This window comes from Coenobita brevimanus, chromosome 89, assembly GCF_032717465.1.
Source record: "Coenobita brevimanus isolate Jiangsu-jjx chromosome 89, ASM3271746v2, whole genome shotgun sequence".
NCBI lineage: Eukaryota > Metazoa > Arthropoda > Malacostraca > Decapoda > Coenobitidae > Coenobita > Coenobita brevimanus.
In genome coordinates this window covers 13,008,668-13,028,817 of record NC_137042.1, presented here as the reverse complement: position 1 = coordinate 13,028,817, position 20,150 = coordinate 13,008,668, and the positions used below count along the sequence as shown (strand labels likewise).

At 41.3% G+C, this 20,150-nt stretch overlaps 1 protein-coding gene and 1 non-coding gene across 2 annotated transcripts in view; one reads left to right on the top strand and one right to left on the bottom strand.

Moving 5' to 3' along the window:
• LOC145411375 (uncharacterized) overlaps positions 1-20,150 on the bottom strand; it is a 102,316-nt gene that overhangs the window by 6,024 nt on the left and 76,142 nt on the right. The window contains exons 16-20 of the mRNA XM_080281406.1: positions 17,172-17,241; positions 16,711-16,865; positions 6,947-7,117; positions 5,889-6,011; positions 406-537 (exon numbers count right to left, since the gene is read on the bottom strand). Of these exons, the coding sequence (XP_080137532.1) occupies positions 406-537; positions 5,889-6,011; positions 6,947-7,117; positions 16,711-16,865; positions 17,172-17,241 (651 nt within the window). The remainder of the gene's footprint in view (positions 1-405; positions 538-5,888; positions 6,012-6,946; positions 7,118-16,710; positions 16,866-17,171; positions 17,242-20,150) is intronic.
• LOC145411507 (5S ribosomal RNA) lies at positions 9,279-9,397 on the top strand. Its single transcript, XR_013899439.1, has one exon. It is a non-coding gene; the product is annotated as a 5S ribosomal RNA (ribosomal RNA).

Genomic DNA, 20,150 nt, shown 5'->3' with positions numbered 1-20,150 from the left:
GGGAGCCTGGGTGTTAGGTAGAGGGAATGGGGGCCTGGAATGCTCTGTATGTGGAATGGGAATGATGGGGTAGGGGGTCACCCTGCACATGACCAAGGTGGATGCATACCGGGTACTTCATCGAATGCTATCAAGAAAGTTACAGGCGGATGAGAAGCCTAGTCAATCCTCTATTTAACCCTTTCATGGCTAGGATAACTCCAGTATTCTACCCCAGCTAATGCCAGACAATTTCAATCAGCTGAAAGTGGGTACAGGAGCCTGAGTGTTAATAATGTCACTATTAACCCTCTCTGTCAGAATAACTCTAACAATCTATTTCACCTAACAACAGGTAACTACCAGTATCTTTTAGCTCAGAGTGAGCTGTAGAAACATATACGTGTTAAATGGTACAGGACATACCTGGCAAAAGTTTGCAGCAGTGATGAGGTTAGGCTGCCCTCCAACCTCATTCCATAGCACCACTCTCTTATCTGGTATGCTCCACAGCCTCAGTTTCCCATCCAAAGCACCAGAAATAAAGTAGCGATCATCCTGTTGAAGGAAGGAGATGGATGGTAATTGGATTTAAGCAATATGGCGCATTATTAAAGTGACAGCATGAAGTACAGATATGTCTCCATTTTTATATGATAATTTCTGAAACATGTGATGATGATGGAACACTTCTGAACTTTCTGTACCACTTTTTAATACATTTTTGTAATGAGAGATGTAACCATTTCTGATATACCAGTACATTAAAACTCCAAAGTATTGTCTATCTATCTATCTATTGCCAGACGCCTCAATCCCGTTTGGGGTGGCCACAAACAAATCGCCTCCAAGTCGCCCTGTCCCCCGCCATTTCACTGCCCTGCTCCCAACTCACACCCCCCTCTCATATACCTCTCCACCCCATCCCTCCATCTCATCCTCGGCCTCCCCCTCCCTCTTCCCCCCTCCACCTCACTCACATACACTCTCTTCGTCAGTCTTTCACCCTCCATCCTCTCCACATGGCCAAACCACCTCAGTGTGTTCCTCATAACGCTTCCTATCACATCCACATCACAACGCTCCTTTATATCCTCATTCGTCAGCCTGTCTCTCCATGTGACTCCACAGGCTCCTCTTAAATAACTCATTTCCACTGCTCTCACTCTTGACTTGTGTCCTTCCAACAACGTCCAAGCTTCACTTCCGTACGTTAGAGTTGGTATCACGATATTGTCATGTAGTAACTTTTTCGCTTCCATGCTCACTTCCCTGTTTCATATCACTGCTTTCAAAGAACCAGCAACCTTTCTTCCCTGCTGTACCCTTTCAAGCACTTCACCCTCCAAACCTCCATCCTTACTCATCACACTACCCAAGTACTTAAACGTACTCACATTTTCCAATTCCTCACCATCCAACCTCGCTGTACATTCACTGACTTCACCTCTCTCAAAGACCATCACTTTACTCTTCTCTACATTCACCTTTAGATTCCGTTTCTTACACACTCTCCCAAACTCATCCACCAAGCCTTGCAGCTCCCCTTCGTCTTCACTCAACAACACAGTATCATCTGCAAACAACAGTACAGGGAGTTTCCAAACACTATCCTTTCTCACCAGGGCCACTCCAACATCCACTACCCTACCTTGTACCTCTTTTATTACCCCATCCATGTACAGACTGAACAACCATGGAGACATGACACATCCCTGTTTCAACCCAACTTTCAAAGAGAAAAATTCACTTAGTTCACCATCCACACGCACTGCAGCCTTCACACCATCATACATACTCTTCACAGCATTCAACAACTTCCCATCTACTCCATATATTCTTAACACTTTCCACAATCCTTGTCTATCCACCCTGTCATATGCTTTCTCCAAATCCATGAAGGCCGCATACAACTTCTTTCCCTTCTCTAGAAACTTTTCCACTAAAGATCTAAGAATGAATATCTGATCTACACAACCTCTTCCCTTCCTAAAGCCTCCCTGTTCTTCTCCAACTAATTTCTCTGTTCTTTCTCTAACCCTGTCAATAAGTATCCTACCATATTGTATTTTTGAAAAAATATAAACACACTGTAATGAATCGTTTCATTTCATTTCATTTTTAAAGGCTCCACCATGCTTGCATGTGTTGGCCTTGGTCACCTAATGGCGGCTCTCCATGCTGCACGATCCATTGCAGCCTCCCTGTTCAGTCCCTTAACCCTGAGGTCACACTTAATGACCTCGTCCCATGTCTTTCTCGGTCTACCCCTCATAACCCCACCCCCAATATTAACACTTCTCACCTTCTTCACCCAATTATCATCCCCCATCCTCTCCACATGTCCAAACCATCTCAATCTACCTCTTTTCATCACAACACCAATACACTCCAGTCCCATCCTACCTTTCAACTCTTCCATCGTAAACCCAGCCCCTCCAGGCCTTGGATGCAGGGACGCACTGCACATCCACCTAATCATTGTCATTTCTGTACGTCTGAGCTGGCGAATATCTTCCTCCTTCACTGCCCAGGTCTCACTACCATACAGCATTACACTCCTAACACATGCTGCATACAAAGACCCCTTAGCATGTAGGGAGAGTCCTCTCAATGTCTGGAGAGGCAAGAGCTCCCTGAACTTCTTCCAACCACTTCTAACCCTAGCCACAGAGCTAGCTCCAGGCCCACCTCCAGCACACAACATGTCTCCCAAATAACAAAACTCTTCCACACACTCAAGAGATTCACCAGCAAGTTCAATCCTTTCACGTCTGACATTCTCCACCTGCTCACCCCGACACGCCGTACACATAAAATCAGCATTATCTCACAGTCTACCTCTGATACCACTAAATCTCTTATGCATCCATTTATCACACACACCGCACAAGATGGAATTACTTCCCACAACCTTGTGGCAAACTGCACATGACCACTTTCCCTCGTCTTTGACAGTACCGCCACCAACCCTAGATATCATCACTTTTGTTTTATCTGCATTTACCCTTAAACCCTTGTGCCCCATACCATCTCTCCACTTCCTAAACCTTTCCTCCGCCTCCCTTTCGTTCTCTGCAATCAACACCAAATCATCAGCATACAACAACTCCCATGGGAGTCCATTTCTAAAGTCACGTGAAAGGGCTTCAAGTACCATGATAAACAACATGGGACTCAAGAATGATCCCTGATGCACACAACATTCACGGAAAACTCATCATTCAAATCTCCATTCACTCTTACCTGGGTGTGAGCACCCACATACATAGCCATAACCACCCTAACCAGCCACTCCTCCAAGCCAAGCTTTCTCATTGCACACTTCACCACGTCTCTAGGGACTCTGTCAAAGGCCTTTTCCAAATCAACAAAAACAAAATACAGATCCCTTCTCCTACCAATATATTTTTCCTGAAGCTGTCGAACAATGAATATAGCATCAGTGGTCCCCCTACCTGGCATAAAATGAATGAAATACATAAATGTGATGTGCATAATGTATAATGGAACTCTGGAATATCAAAGTTAATCATTCTATTCTATTCTATTGCCAGACACCTTAATCCCGTAAGGGGTGGCCACAAACAAATCTCCTCCATTTCGCCCTGTTCCCCACCATTTAACTGCCCCGCTCACAGCTCACACCCCCCTCTCCCATATACCTCTCCATTCCATTCCTCCATCTCATCCTTGGCCTCCCCTTCCCTTTCTCCCCTCCACCTCACTCATATACACTCTCCTCGTAAGTCTCTCACTCTCCATCCTCTCCACACAGCCAAACCACCTCAGCATGTTCCTCCAAACGCCTTCTATCACATCCGCATCCACACCACAATGCTCCTTCACTTCCTCATTTGTCACTCTGTCTCTCCATGTGACTCCACATGCTTCTCTCAAATAACTTATTTCCATTGCTCTCACTCTTGACTTCTGTCCCTCCAATGGGGTCCAAGCTTCACTTCCATATGTTAGAGTTGGTATCACAATACTGTACTGTCATGTAGTAACTTTTTCACATCCATGGTCACCTTCCTGTTTCTTATCACTGCTTTCAAGGAACCAGCAATCTTTCTTCTTCGTTTTACCCTTTCAAGCACTTCACCCTCAAACTTCCATCCTTACTCATCACACTACCCAAGTACTTAAATACACTCACATTTTCCATTTCCTCATCATCCAACCTCACTGTACATTCACTGACTTCACTTCTCTCGAAAACCACAACTTTATTCTTCCCTACAATCACCTTTAGATTACGTTTCTTACACAGACTCCCAAACTCATCTGCCAAGCCTTGCAGCTCCCCTTCGTCTTCCCTTAACAATACAGCATCATCTGCAAACAACAGTACAGGGAGTTTCCAAACACTGCACTCTCTCATTAGAGCTGCTCCAACATCCACTGCCCTACCTTGTATCTCTTTTATAACCCCATCCATATACAGATTGAACAACCGTGGAGACATGACACATCCTTGTTTAAATCCTTCAAATAGAAAAATTCACTCAGTTCACTATCCACACGCACTGCAGTCTTAGCACCCACATACATGCTCTTCATGGCATTCAACAACTTCCCATCTACTCCATATAATCTTAATACTTTTCACAATCCTTGTCTATCCACCCTGTCATATGCTTTCTCCAAATCCATGAAGGCCGCATACAACTTCTCTCCCATCTCTAGTAACTTTTCCATTATAGACCTAAGAATGAATATCTCATCTACACATCCTCTTTCCTTCCTAAAACCTCCCTGTTTTTCTCCAACAAAGTCCTCTGTTATTTCCCTTACTCTGTCAATAAGTATCCTACTATATACACTTCCTATTACACTACGAAGACGAATGCCCCTATGATTACCACATACTTCTTTTTCCCTTTTTCCTTTGTACAGGGGAATAATTATACCTGACTTCCAATCCTCCGGGACTCTGCCTTCCTCCCAGGCCAATCTGCACATTTTCCACATCCATTCTACTACTATCTCTCCCCCATGCTTCAGCATTTCACCACACACTCCATCAATTAAAAATGAAGAAAATTTACCACAGAAAACTATAGAAAATGTGCAAAAGAAGTGGAAAGTAGAGTGACACAAGGAAGAAAAGTAGCTGGTGCAAGGAAGGCCTTGATAAGAAACAGAGGCTTGAGTGTTGCAGCTGCACGAGGCTTACATGAAGGAGTGTTAGTGCCAGTTTTAACATATGGATGTGAGACTATGGTGTGGCATGAAAATGAAAAGCCAAGAGTAAGGGCGGTGGAAATGGAACTGCTGAGGATTGTATGTGGAGTACAGAGGGTGGATAGGATACGAAATTATGTGATTCGTGAAAGATGTGGAACGAGGAAGTCTGTGGACACCAGATTCGAAGTGTGTGTACTGAGATGGTATGGTCATGTGGAGAGAATAGATAACAACAAAGTGGTGAAAAAGGTATATCTGAGCGAATATGAAGGAGGGAGGAGGCAAGGTAGGCCAAGGAGAATGTGGAGAGAGATGGTGGATAAGTGTGTGAGGACGAGAGGTTTGAAGTCAGTGAGGCTAGGGAACTGACAAGAGATCGAGCTGGCTGGATGAATGTTGTGCAAAGCGCATTATCAGGGATTTGGCACCCCTTTTAATGTGGTAATGTCCGGACTGACTCTGTTAGATACATTTATGTAAAACTACAGAACGTGGTGAATGTTTTTGACATATCTGATAGAGTCAGGATTCTGGGGGCTTGAATGATGAGTGAATGGACGTGTGGCCCATTGGACTAGGCAAATTTGGGATGTCTGGACATCGCTACTCCTCATCTTGCCCTAGGGTGGGAAAGGAGGTCTGGATGATGATGATGATGATGATGAACTATAGAAAAACTAAGAAAAAGTCAGGAACACAGAAAAGTACCAGTGCCACACCTTGGGATGGAAAGCGATGGCAGTAACAAAGTCCATGTGCTGGAAGATACACAGGCACTCTTTTCTGCTTATGTGCCATAATCTGACGGTCTTGTCCATGGATGATGTTAGCAGGAAATAATTCTGGAAGTTGTAGAGCTCAAATTACAAGAAGGCAATTCCACAATCAAATTACAGTATCACAACATTCCATATATTTTACAAATTATTCTATTTCTAAAATCTCGAGTAGATGATAATTTACCCTAACTACTGTAGGGCTACTACCAATTTCTGCATGTAAACAAACTGTAGAACATACAAACATAAATAGGCAAATGTTCCTTGGTAAACATTTTTTAAAGATGAAAAAATGCATAAAAAATGTATCACTTCCTTCTATGGTGGCTTTATACTATACAACCAAGGTTAAAAGTTCTCATACTAGGCTACAACTGCATCTACTTAACACTTTGGGCATATCCTTCACAATGCATCCTATCAAGGAGAATCTTCTATGGGCAAAGAAACTCACTAAGCCTCTGTCAGCTTAAGGGTACTGATTAGAGAAAAGCAAGATATAAACAGAAATGAAATGTGGCAAACTTTTGTCCTCAACTGGACTATGACAAGTAAAGGATGACCAACTAACTACTTCCAACAATGTGTTCTGCCTTCATATTTCTTATTCTTCCCTGAGCATCTGAGAGTATTTTTCCTTTTCTTATTCTCTTGCTGTAAGCTTCATACTGATATAAATGATATCAGCCATTCCTATTTTACTCTCTTTGAGGTGCTGGGGCCTAAGGCTAGGCTACTGTAGTCTGGTACATTTTAGGGTAAATGACTTACCCACTCACCCTGATAAATTGCATGATCAAAGAGCATAGAATCGCCTCTTGGAGACAACCTATGGAAGGCTGTCAATCCGACAGGTATATTTCCCACCAGGCCAGCAGGAGTTATCAACTACAGTAAAATAACTCAAAGGAACACTTTCCATGGCCACAGCTGGCAGCGAAATGCCCACAAACTTTAGACTGATAGTACATTTGCTCAAAGGCATACAACTCCCTCACCTTGGACCACGAAATATCCAGCATATCTGCAGAGTGCCCAGTGTAGACACAAAACGGCTTGGGCATGAAAGGTGCTGAGCCATCGTCGTTAGGGTCAAGGCAGCCGGGATCCTCTCCTGACTGGCCTGAGTGCTGTGACACAAGGGACTCTTGTGATGGCGTTGGTGAAACCTGCAAACATTGTATACTTAAACCCACTGATCCTTCCAACACAACATACTTAACCTACTGAACCTGCCAACAAAACATACTTAACAAGTTCCAAGGCGGAGCCCTGGTCGTTTTTTTGGCCCCCAATGCTGAGGATATGGGAGGCTGTGTGACTCACAGTGCCAGCCACTATCAACTTTTTCTTTTTTCCATGAATAGACCTGAAAAGTGGTCAAAACAGGCACTGTGATAGTAAAAGTGCTCACTTCAATTGTTTTCTGCTCAGAAACAGATGTTTTGGTCCAGTCCAGCATGCCCAGATTTGTGTCAGATGGCTAGTTTCAGATACTGCCAGCAGCTGATGTGGATAGATGGTCAAATTTAGTGTGAAGTGGGTGGATGCATGCATGTAGTACTTGTAGCACGAAAACGCAACCTGGTTTAAGCAATGCAGCCACAGTCGAAACGATGATGATGGGAAGTTGGGGTTCTGTGCTACGTTTAGGTATTTTCATATATATATTCCTTCTGCCTATGGGTGACTCTACACTGAGTGACAAGCCAAACGGTTTCCTGTACACAAGGAAACTATTTACTATGCTGGGTGGTAACCATAACACCAAATTTTGGTGCCTGGTGGTTTAGTGGGTAATTATTGTGTTCCAGTCGGATTGAGCTGGTGAAGGTTTATATCCAAGGGGTGGTCACTCAGGGATGAGTGAGGTTGGTCACTCTCATCTTAAATGTGTCAGGACCAACTGCCCAGCCCCGGGCTCCTACGCTCCTCATGGGGCAACGTAGGATTGGATGATGGATGATGATGGATATATTTTTATATTATATTGGTATAAGGTACTACAAACACTCATGCTGCACACAGTCACATTAGTTACGGTAAATCACACGTTTTTTTCGTTACTTACATTACTTGATTTTATGATTTACTTCTATTTGCTTATATTTACTTACATTACTTTCATTATATACACTGTTTATGCATCGCTATTAGTTAGTTCATCACTTGGAAGTCCTCCAACTTTGACTGGAAGTCGGGAGTGAGCACAATGTCTTTGGCAGCGCAAAGTGACCCAGATTTGCATCAGATGGCTACTTTCAGATATTGTCAGCAGCCGAAGTGGATAGACTGCCCATTTTGGTGTGGAGTGGGTGGATGCATGGAGCACTTGTAGCATGAAAACAAAACCTGGTGTAAGTAATGCAGCCACAGTCGAATCTGTGATGATGGCAAGTTGGGGTTCCATGCTAATCTTACGTATTTTCACAAACTTTTTTTTTTTTTTTTTTTATTGGTATGAGGCATGGGAGGGGAGGAGGGGTGTTTGTCATCCCATTTTCTGACACACAGTAAGGACAGATTCATTTAATTTCTCACAAATGTGAGGAAAAAAGTGTCCACATATATATGGACTTGGCAGTTCAGGGTACTATAAGTTAGTCTGTGTATATATGGACACGGCAAAGAACAGGTTAACCTACTGAGCCTGCCAACACACTTAACCTACTGAGGCTGCCGACACAGCTAACCTACAAAGCTTGCCAATACAATATACTTAATATACTGATCCTGTCAGCATAATATATTTAACCAACTAAGCCTGCCAATGCAACATACAGTACTTAAACTACTGAGTCAGCCAATACCATATATTTAATCCACTGAACCTGCCTATGGAGACTACCAACATCATAATACTGTATACACCTATCCCCCACTATTTGACAGAGATGCATCCAATAAAAAGTGGTTGAATACCGAACTGGTTGAATAATGAACCTATTTTTCCCATATGACTGTTAAGAAATTGGGGGGGGGGGTCTGGTTTCTGACTACCTTCGCCATTCAAAAAATATTTAATAAAGATGGAAAAAATACCAAAAGTGACACAGGGATTTGAGCTGTTTCCCTATAGACCAGTGGTTCCCAAACTTTTTCTGGTTGTTACCTACTTTTCACACATGATCCTTGTCCATGGCCCCCCTTCCCCAACCATAACCCATGACTACAGTGACTGTCTACACTACAGTCCTACACTCATCATGTCCATATAAAAATCACTCTAGTAAATCCTGTAATTTTATTGATACAGTCCTACACTCATCATGTCCATATAAAAAATCACTCCAGTAAATCCTGTAATTTTATTGATTCCATTTGTTATTTGCCAACGGCCATACCACGTTGAGTACACCGCTTCCCGTTCGATCAGCGAAGTTAAGCAACGTTGGGTCTGGTTAGTACTTGGATGGGTGACCGCCTGGGAACACCAGATGCTGTTGGCATCCCTACGTCAAGTGGGGTTGGTGGAGGATTAGTGCCCCTCCCTGTAAAACAACTAACTCTAAGCCCTTGGCCACCCTGTCTGGGATACATGGCATCTGGCAATGAATGAATGAAAAAAAAATTGTTATTTTCTCTTTTGTTAAGTATTAATAAAGAAATGTGTATTTTGTCTTAGCTGAATCTTATATATATATAATTATTGAAGTATTCACAGGTGAACACAAACTGATTATATGGGGAGGCACACACAGTGATCAATGTTGCAACTGTGAATGGATCGTTAACTGAAAAATGTGAACATCCTTGCTGATACTCAAGATTCAAGACCAGGTTATCATACAGAATCCATAGTTTAGGAAGCCTTAGAGATAGATTGAGTTAAATTACCTACTCCCCTAACACATCTCTATGCCTTATTTTATGTCAACAACACAGAATCAGATTTAAAAAAAAAAAAAGGTAATTACACACACACACACACACACACACACACACACACACAAAAAAAAGGACATATTACTTATGTGTCTGGCAGCAAGGCATCGAATAAACCTGTACTGAACCTGTGTAAGTTCTCTCCACTGACTACCTACTCGCTAAACTCCTTCAGTTCAGGTTATGGCCCCCTGCATTCTGATATATGGCCCCCAAGGGGGCCATGGCCCCCAGTTTGGGAACCACTGCTATAGACCTACGTTCTCATGGAAATTATTTTAGTTCAACATACATCTCAGATGACTGACATTTTTTAATTTAAAAAAATACTGGAGAACAAACAAAATAAACCTACTTACTGATACTACAGAAAGCCACCTGAATGTCTCCAATAGCATGCGTACTGCTGATTCTGCCGACTGGACATGCTGTCACCACACCAAAACAAACTCAAATGTATACAACTTAAAACCATAAATAACAGTGGAAGTCTAACTGGAAGTGCTGAAACCTAAATGGGAGGTTTTGCCCCCAAGACCCCCAGGTATTATAACCTACTTAACTTGCTGCAAACTAAGATGTCCATAAAGATGGACACAGCCGACACACCTAACCTACAAAGCTTGCCAATACAATATACTTAATATACTGATCCTGTCAGCATAATATATTTAACCAACTGAGCCTGCCAATGCAACATACTTAAACTACTGAGTCAGCCAATACCATATATTTAATCCACTGAACCTGCCTATGGAGACTACCAACATCATAATACTGTATACACCTATCCCCCACTATTTGACAGAGATGCATCCAATAAAAAGTGGTTGAATACCAAACTGGTTGAATAATGAACCTATTTTTCCCATATGACTGTTAAGAAACTGGGGGGGGGGGGGTCTGGTTTCTGACTACCTTCGCCATTCAAAAAATATTTAATAAAGATGGAAAATATACCAAAAGTGACACAGGGATTTGAGCTGTTTCCCTACAGACCAGTGGTTCCCAAACTTTTTCTGGTTGTTACCTACTTTTCATACATGATCCTTGTCCATGGCCCCCCTTCCCCAACCATAACCCATGACTACAGTGACTGTCTACACTACAGTCCTACACTCATCATGTCCATATAAAAATCACTCTAGTAAATCCTGTAATTTTATTGATTCCATTTGTTATTTTCTCTTTTGTTAAGTATTAATAAAGAAATGTGTATTTTGTCTTAGCTGAATCTTATATATATATAATTATTGAAGTATTCACAGGTGAACACAAACTGATTATATGGGGAGGCACACACAGTGATCAATGTTGCAACTGTGAATGGATCGTTAACTGAAAAATGTGAACATCCTTGCTGATACTCAAGATTCAAGACCAGGTTATCATACAGAATCCATAGTTTAGGAAGCCTTAGAGATAGATTGAGTTAAATTACCTACTCCCCTAATACATCTCTATGCCTTATTTTATGTCAACAACACAGAATCAGATTTAAAAAAAAAAAAAAAAAAAGGTAATTACACACACACACACACACACACACACACACGCAAAAAAGGACGTATTACTTATGTGTCTGGCAGCAAGGCATCGAATAAACCTGTACTGAACCTGTGTAAGTTCTCTCCACTGACTACCTACTCGCTAAACTCCTTCGGTTCAGGTTATGGCCCCCTACATTCTGATATATGGCCCCCAAGGGAGCCATGGCCCCCAGTTTGGGAACCACTGCTATAGACCTACGTTCTCATGGAAATTATTTTAGTTCAACATACATCTCAGATGAATGACATTTTTTAATTTAAAAAAATACTGGAGAACAAACAAAATAAACCTACTTACTGATACTACAGAAAGCCACCTGAATGCCTCCAATAGCATGCGTACTGCTGATTCTGCCGACTGGACATGCTGTCACCACACCAAAACAAACTCAAATGTATGCAACTTAAAACCATAAATAACAGTGGGAGTCTAACTGGAAGTGCTGAAACCTAAATGGGAGGTTTTGCCCCCAAGACCCCCAGGTATTATAACCTACTTAACTTGCTGCAAACTAAGATGTGCATTACATAAAACTGGCGCCAAAACAGTACTGTGCCTTAAGAGCATTTATTAATCACTGGCACAATCATCACCTGATCATGCAATGGCAAAACACTCACTCAGGTTGGTGAGCACTTGACAAGGGCAGTAGCAGTAGGGGTCTTGGGTGGAGCCATGGTGGTGCTGTAGTTTTCCACGTGGTCAAATAGAAATGTAGACGGATGAAGAGGCAACCAATCAACAAGCAGAATGCAGGAGACTGAGACAGCTCAGCCGGTCTGTCTGGTGGCGCGCGGTCTAAAATTGTCGAAATGGCAGGGATAACCACGTCAAACAACGAAAGAGGTTATATATTTTTAAATGTTGAAACAACGAATTGTCGAATAACGATCGATCGAAAAACGAAAGCTTAGTGTACTTATACTGATCTTGTCAACACAATATATGTAATGAACCTGCCAACATAATATACTTAACCTGCTGAGCCTGCCATCACAATATACTTAGGGACATCGTCTTCATTTTTGACGAAAAAAATCTGGCTTTTTCTAATATTCTGGGAAAATTCCAGGAAGTTCTGGCATCCTTCCTCTGCCAATGTGCAAACTAAATCATCTTCAAAAATATAAGTGTTTTAAAACTGCTTTTTTGTACACCCACATCAAGCACTCAAGTGCAAATCTTTATAAGGTAATCATCTTTTTCAACATGTTGCTCCTAAACTATTAGGGCTAGAAGGCTGCAATTTACATCAGTTTTTGACCTATATGAAGGATTATTTGTGTGTAAGTTTCACCAAATTCAGTTAATTAAATTTTTATTTTGATATTTTTTTATCAAGAATTTCTAAATTACCTAAAAGAAACCTAAAGTAATGCATAAAATTTGGCTTGCTATGCAAAGGTACCAATGGAAAACCCATAAAATTCTATCACTGGAATGTTTGTATAATGATATGTGTGGTGTACAGAGCTTGCCAATCATCCAGGAAATTGGTTAAATAGGAAACTTCAAAAAGAAATAATAATAAATAAATAAATACTGTAATTCTAATGCAAATATCATAAAACATGTATTCTAGTACTGGGATGGGACCAAGTACCAGCAAAGCTCATAAGTTTCATGATCACATGCAATTAAAAAATCGAATCTAGAAGAAAAATGAAAGAGACCTTTTCATAACTTTGACGGTCATTTTCAGACAACATACCTTTTTAATGTTTGAATTCTATTAGCTCCTAAACTAATAATAGTTGGGAAAAAAATAAAGGTAACACTGGAAAGCTCATAAAATTTACTATAATTCTGTCACTGGAATGTTTGTACAATATGTCTGGTGTACAGTGCTTGCCAATCATCCAGGATATTGGCAAAACAGGAAACTTAGATTTTCATTAAAACACACACACACACACACACACACACACACACACACACACACACACACACACACACACATATTCTTCTAATGCAAATACTGTATCATAAAACATGTTAGAGGACCTGTAAAGCAACTCTTTATGATTAGTTCGCCACATGGCAAGCCAAATTTTATGCATTACTTTAGGAAACGTCTAATTTCTTTACTGGTAAATAAAAATCTAATGAACCGAATTGGATGAAACTTATACACAAATAATCTCTCATATAGGTTAATACCTGGTGTAAACTGCAGCCTCCTAGCCCCAATAGTTTAGGACAACATGACGAAAAAGACAATGTCCTTGACCCCCACACGCCGGGGGCTCTTTGATGTAAAAACAGAATAAAGGAAGAATATAAAAGAACTAGAAATGAATACACAAGAATATGTAGAAAGGAAGAAAGGAATTCTGAAAAAGGTATAGTAGATAAATGTAAGGATGAACCCAAACTGTTTTATAGATTTGTCAATGGCAAACTGAAACAAAATGAAGGAATCACCAACTTGAAAGTAGAAGGAGAGGTCTATAAAGATGCAGCAATGCAAGCAGAAATAATGAACAAATGTTTCCAATCAGTTTTCACTAATGAAAAGGAGTTTGTGGAAGGGGAGGGAGTGACTAGAAATGTAGTGATAAAAGATATAAAAGTGGAAGTACAGGAAGTGTAAAGTTACTGGAAATTCAAGATGTAAGGAAAGCCTCAGGACCAGATGGAATCTCTAATTGGGTACCTAAGGAATGCAGAAAACAACTGGCAGATAAGATTCACAGTTTAATAGTGTGTTCTCTGGAAGAGGGGAAAGTGCCTCAAGAATGGAAAAGGGCAAATGTGGTACCAACTTAAAAGGGAGGAAACAGGGAAGAACCCCTGAATTATAGACCAGTGTCCCTAACCAGCATGGTTGCAAAATTGTGCGAAAGGATTCTGAAAGATAGATGGAAAAAATATCTGGAAGAGGTGAATATTTTGGCTGATAGCCAGTTTAGATTTAGAAGTGGAAGGTCATGTGTTTCCAACTTGTTGAGTTTTTTACTCAAGAGCAACTGACGTGCTACAGGAGAGAGATGGATGGGTGGATTGTGTGTATTTAGATTTGGAGAAGGCCTTCGACAAGGTACCCCATAAGAAACTAATGTGAAAACTAGAGCATATACGAGGATTGAAGGGGAACCTCCTGGTATGGATGAGAGACTTTTTGAGAGACAGACAAATGAGGACTGTAATAAAGGATAGAATGTCTGGATGGAGGGAAGTAACAAGTGGAGTCCCACAGGGCTCGGTGTTGGCGCCAGTAATGTTCCTGATTTATGTAAATGATATGGTAGATGGTGTGAACAGTTATGCAAGTCTGTTTGCTGATGATGCAAAGGTCTTGAGGAAGATAGAGGTTAAGGAGGATTGTAAAATGCTGCAGGAGGATCTGGACAGGATACACGATTGGAGCTGGATGTGGGAAATGAAATTTAATGCAAAGAAATGTACAATATTGGAAATGCGTAAAAGTACCAAGAGGCCATCACTGAATTATTTGATGGGTAACGAACCAATCACAAAAGCGAGGGAAGAGAAAGATTTGGGAGTGCTGGTCCAGGACAGTTTGTCACCTGAAAAACACATTAACAAGGCAGTTAGAGAGACGTATAAACTCCTGACTAATATACGAGTAGCTTTTCATTATATGGATGAGGAGATGATGAAAACATTGATAGTGGCCATGATTCACCCCAGGTTAGAATATGCAGCAGTAGTGTGGTCCCCACACAAAAAGAAAGATATAAACAAGACTGAGAGAATACAAAGAAGAGTAACCAAAATGGTCCCCAGTCTGGCAGATCTGTTGTACAGAGAGAGGCTGAAAAAGTTGGATTTGCCTTCCTTCGAAGAAAGGAGAAAGAGAGGCGACGTGATTGCAGTGTTCAGGACCATGGTGGGAGTAGATAAAATTGACAAAGAAGATCTGTTTTTATGGGATAAGTGAGTAACAAGAGGACACGGAATGAAACTGAAGAAACCAAGCTGCTTGAAGGATATTAAGAAATATAGTTTTCCTTATAGATGTACAGACCTGTGAAATAGCCTGGACAAAGAGATCATCCAGTCTAAAAACTTAAACGAGTTTAAGGCTAAATTTGACTTATTGAGAAACAGAGACGGGACCCCACGAGCGTAGCTCATTTCCTATATATCACAATTAGGTAAATACAAGGGATAACTGTGATAGAAAAAAATACCCTTACTTCAAACCCTAATATCTGCCAAACTATAATAGCTAGTGAAAAAATTGAAGATACATTAGACTCACCAACTCTTCCTCTTTCAAATGAAAGTATCCCACGTCTCCACGTGGTCCCACTGATGAGTAAGGATAAGTTAATGTTCAAAGGGTGGCAGGATGATGCTTGCGGCTATACATGTCAACCGGCATTGCTCTGCGTCCAAAATCGTGACGGCTATACACGTCAGCCGGTGGTCAGGGGTTAACCTACTGGGTCTGCCAATGTAACATTAACTTGAGCTTGGAGATCTCTCTCTCTCTCTCTCTCTCTCTCTCTCTCTCTCTTTTATTTTCTTATTTTACTCCTTCCAAAACAACATCTTTAATGCAATACAGTATTATGATGTTACCGGCTGTCTGTGAATGAGTTAGCCAGCCTTGTCAGCTCATGATATGGAATTCCCTGATTTACTGATGGATGTGTCGGCAAGAAAAGTGTCACAGAAATAATTTTTGTTGTAGAAGTGTAAACACTATGTAGATGACCACAACCCACCTAATTATGATAATTGATAAAGCTTGTAGTAGACAGCAAAAACTGAAGCAAATAACACAGCCAGCTCAGTACTGTACTGCCTTGATATTATTTAGTACATGCTTTACTCTAAGATATACCGAGTGTGTGGACAGATAAACCAAGAAGAAACATTCATTCATCAATTAATCCAGTGTTGTCCCATGAGGAGCATAGCAGCATGGGGCTAGGTAAGTTGGTCCTGCCATTTAAGATGAGAGTGACCAGCCTCAATCATCCCTGAATGGCATTATGTGAGCAATAAACCCCAAACCACACCTTGGACATAAACCTGCACCAAATCAATCCAAGTGGAGCAACTTAATTACCCACTAAATTACCAGGCACCATAATCTGGTTATATCATTACCACCCAGCATAGCAAATGGTTTTCTGGTGTACAGGAAACCATTTGGCTTGACACTCGGTGTAGAGGCGCCCGTAGACAGATGGAAGAGGAAAGAATGAAGGAAAGAAAGACAGAAGAGGAAGGAAGGAAAGAGGGAAGGAAGACAGGAAAGGACAGGCACCTGAGAGCAGCACTACATTGAGTGAGTGGACAGTGAGTGCCCTCACCTACCACTCCCAAGAAGAAACAGAAACAGAAATACCTTAATATCAGCATTACACTTTGTGCGGATGTCAAGGAAGTAGGTGAAAGCTTGCTTGAGAACCCACACCCGCAAGACATGATCCTGCCCAGCTGTTGCAAGTAACCGCCCACATCCACTGTACTTCATACACCAGATGGGTCCAGTGTGTTCGCCTGCAGAGATTGACTTGCTAAGAACCCCTTGAATCTGATGACACAATTTTCACCTTATTCTTCCAATTTCCAGACAATTCTATTCAGCTTTTGAAGAGAAAAATGGTTGCGAAGGTATTCGTAGATACATCAGAACGTGATGTTAGTCACGAAGGAAGTCTATGGAAAGGATGATAAGCCAAAGCATTGTCATCTTTTATTACTGAGCTACATGAAATGAGCTGCAAAATGATAAAAAAATTTGGGCCAATTTAAGGTAAAACCTGTATAATCTGACGAACATTCTAAAGCACAAGAGAACTTTACCTGCAATTTCCTGGACATACATCAAGTTGTCAAACTCCAATGGTCCCTTGTGGCTGTGTGCTGTCTTGATCTGAAAAATTATTAAACTTATTTTAAAACTGTACAATTGTAGCATTGTTTTTAACTGCCCCTCAATCTGGATCCACACATAGGCTTTTGAAAATCTATTCTATGAGATACTATATATGTTTGTGTATTTGAAGGCTAGCTTGTGTCGGCCTAGGTCATCTAATGGCAGCTCTCCATGCTGCTCTATCTCTGGCAGCTTCCCTATTTAGTCTCTTAACCCATGGATTGTGAGCCACAACTCAGGCTGGGAAGTGTCACATTGTGAGCCACAGCTCAGACTGTGCCGGCGGTGCATCACTTCTAACTACTCCACCCCAACGCAAACTTAAGCATAGCGCTGTGCAAAGACGGAGAGTTCCCCCCCCCCCCACCAGATGATGCCCTGGATGTTTTTCTTCAGGTTTATAATAAACAAAAGCTATTTTTTTTTTTTTTCATTTTTCCACTACTCCCCTACGCAAACTTACACATGGCCCTACACGAAGACGGAGAGATTTTTTTTTTTTTTTTTTTTTTTTACCATATGATGCCCTGGATGTTTATCTTCAAGTTTATAATATACAAAAACTAAATCTTTTTTTCTTTCATTTTTTGCACACCACTGGGTGGGATAAAAAAAAAAAAGGTTATTGCACAATCCAAGGGATAACCCTGAGGTCATGCTCAATGACCTCGTCCCAGGTCTTTTTCGGTCTACCTATAACTACCCTACCCGTAACATTAACACTTCTCACTTTCTGCACCCAATTATCATCCCCCATCCTCTCCACATGCCTAAACCATCTCAATCCACCTCTCCTCATCACAACACCAATACACTCCAGTCCCATCCTACCTCTCTAACCTTCCATTGTAAACCTAGCCCCCGGAGGCCTTGCACTCAAGGACACACTACACATTCACATAATCACTGCCATCTCTGTACATTTTACGTTTAAGCCTGCAACATCCTCTTCCTTTACTGCCCAGGTCTCACTACCATGCAGCATTACACTGCTAACACATGCTGCATACAAAGATTCCTTAGCATAGAGGGAGAGCCCTGTCAATGTCAGGAGAGGCAACAACTTCCTGAACTCCTTCCAACCACTCCTCAATCTAGTCACAGAGCTAACTCCTGTCCTGCCTCCAGCACATAATATGTCTCTCAAATAACAAAACTGTTCCACACACTCAAGAGACTCACAGCAAGTTCAATCCTTTCACACCTGGCAATTTCCACATGCTCTTCCCGATACATTGCACACATGAAATCAGCATTATCTCTCAGTCTACCTCTAATACCACTACATCTTTTATGCACCCATTTATCACAAACACTGCACAAGATGGAATTACTTCCCACGCCCTTGTGACAAAGCGCACTCTTCCTCTTCTTTAACAGTACGCCCCCAGCCCTAGATACCATTTACTCTTAAGCCTTTGTGACCCATACCATCTCTCCACTTCCTAAATCTTTCCTCCACCTCCCTTTCATTTTCTGCAACCAACACCAAATCATCAGAAGACATCTCCCATGGCAGTCCATCTATGATGTCATGTGAGAGGGCTTCAAGTACCATGATAAACAACAAGGGGCTCAGGACTGGCCCCCTTAGGGGATTTTACATATTCATCAGTCTTGGTTAATATTTGGTTACTAATGTCACTGGTCTTACCACCTCTTTGCCTTACTGATGAAATATAAAAAATTACAGCTTGCATACATGGAAAATCCTAAAAATATGTTGCCTTTTTATGTTCCTTATTACTGTTATTCCTCAGCAAACTTTAGAAAGTAATGTACCGCCACTTGTGGTTTCACTGATAACTATAAAGTTGATGTGACAGCTACCTGATTTACAGCACCAAATGTATGAAAAAAAAAAAAAAAAAAAAAAAAAAAAAAAAAAAAAAGTGGTGGGGGAAGGGCAATCCTGAAATAAAATGATGACCACCTGTACTGAATATTTACACTTAGAACATGAAGAATACAGTATATTTATAGTTCCTTTAGCTGATAAAAGAAGCTTGACCCTTCTTTGGCATGGGTAATTAGTGTTTCTGCTGGATCTTGGACAGTGTCAATTATCTGGCAATCAATTAAAATCATGTGGATGCTATGGAGTGTACCTGAATGCCAAATTCTAGATTTTTTTTTGTTTTTGTTTATCTGCATGTCAAAGCTAATGGAAGACGATAACAGTTACCAGCAACCCCTTCCATATAATGATGTACAGTCCAGTACTTCTTGTTTTATTCTTCCTGCCTCCTAACAATATTATTTCCCTTTAGGGAGACTTTTCAAACAAGAGGGGTTGGTTATAGCCCTCAATAACCTGTTGAGCAATAGAGATATTTCCTAGGTTGCAAAAAATCATTTATAGTACAGTACACTCGCCTACTGCGCGAGCTCAGAGTGCGCGAGTGACCAAAAATAATAACCAAAAACCTTGAATACGTGCGTTTACCTTACAAAACACGAGGTAGAGACAAGGAGTGGCTCCAAAACGCCATTATCCATCAGTACGTGACCCCCACCCCCACACAACACGCCAATGGTGACCTAGAGGCTCGTGGGGAAGGTGTTCAAGAGGTGTCTACAGTAAGATATTGCCAATAACAACTTTGACAGTAACATTTTTGGCAATGACAGTAAGTTAGAATAGATACCCAGTTTCTATAATAATGACGTTCATTTCGTGAATACCAAGTTGTTATACTGCCAATACGTCTATAACGAGATGAGGAATGAAACAAACGAGCAAGAAGAGATGAAGGAAATTGCTGAAAATGTGAACAGTAGCGAGGAGGAGAGGGAGGATCCTCCCCTCACCACCTCCCCTGACTCGCCCGCCGCCTCCCCCTCCACCTCCACAGCCCCACCTAACTCACCTGCTTCACCTGGCATACCTGCATCCCCCACCATAA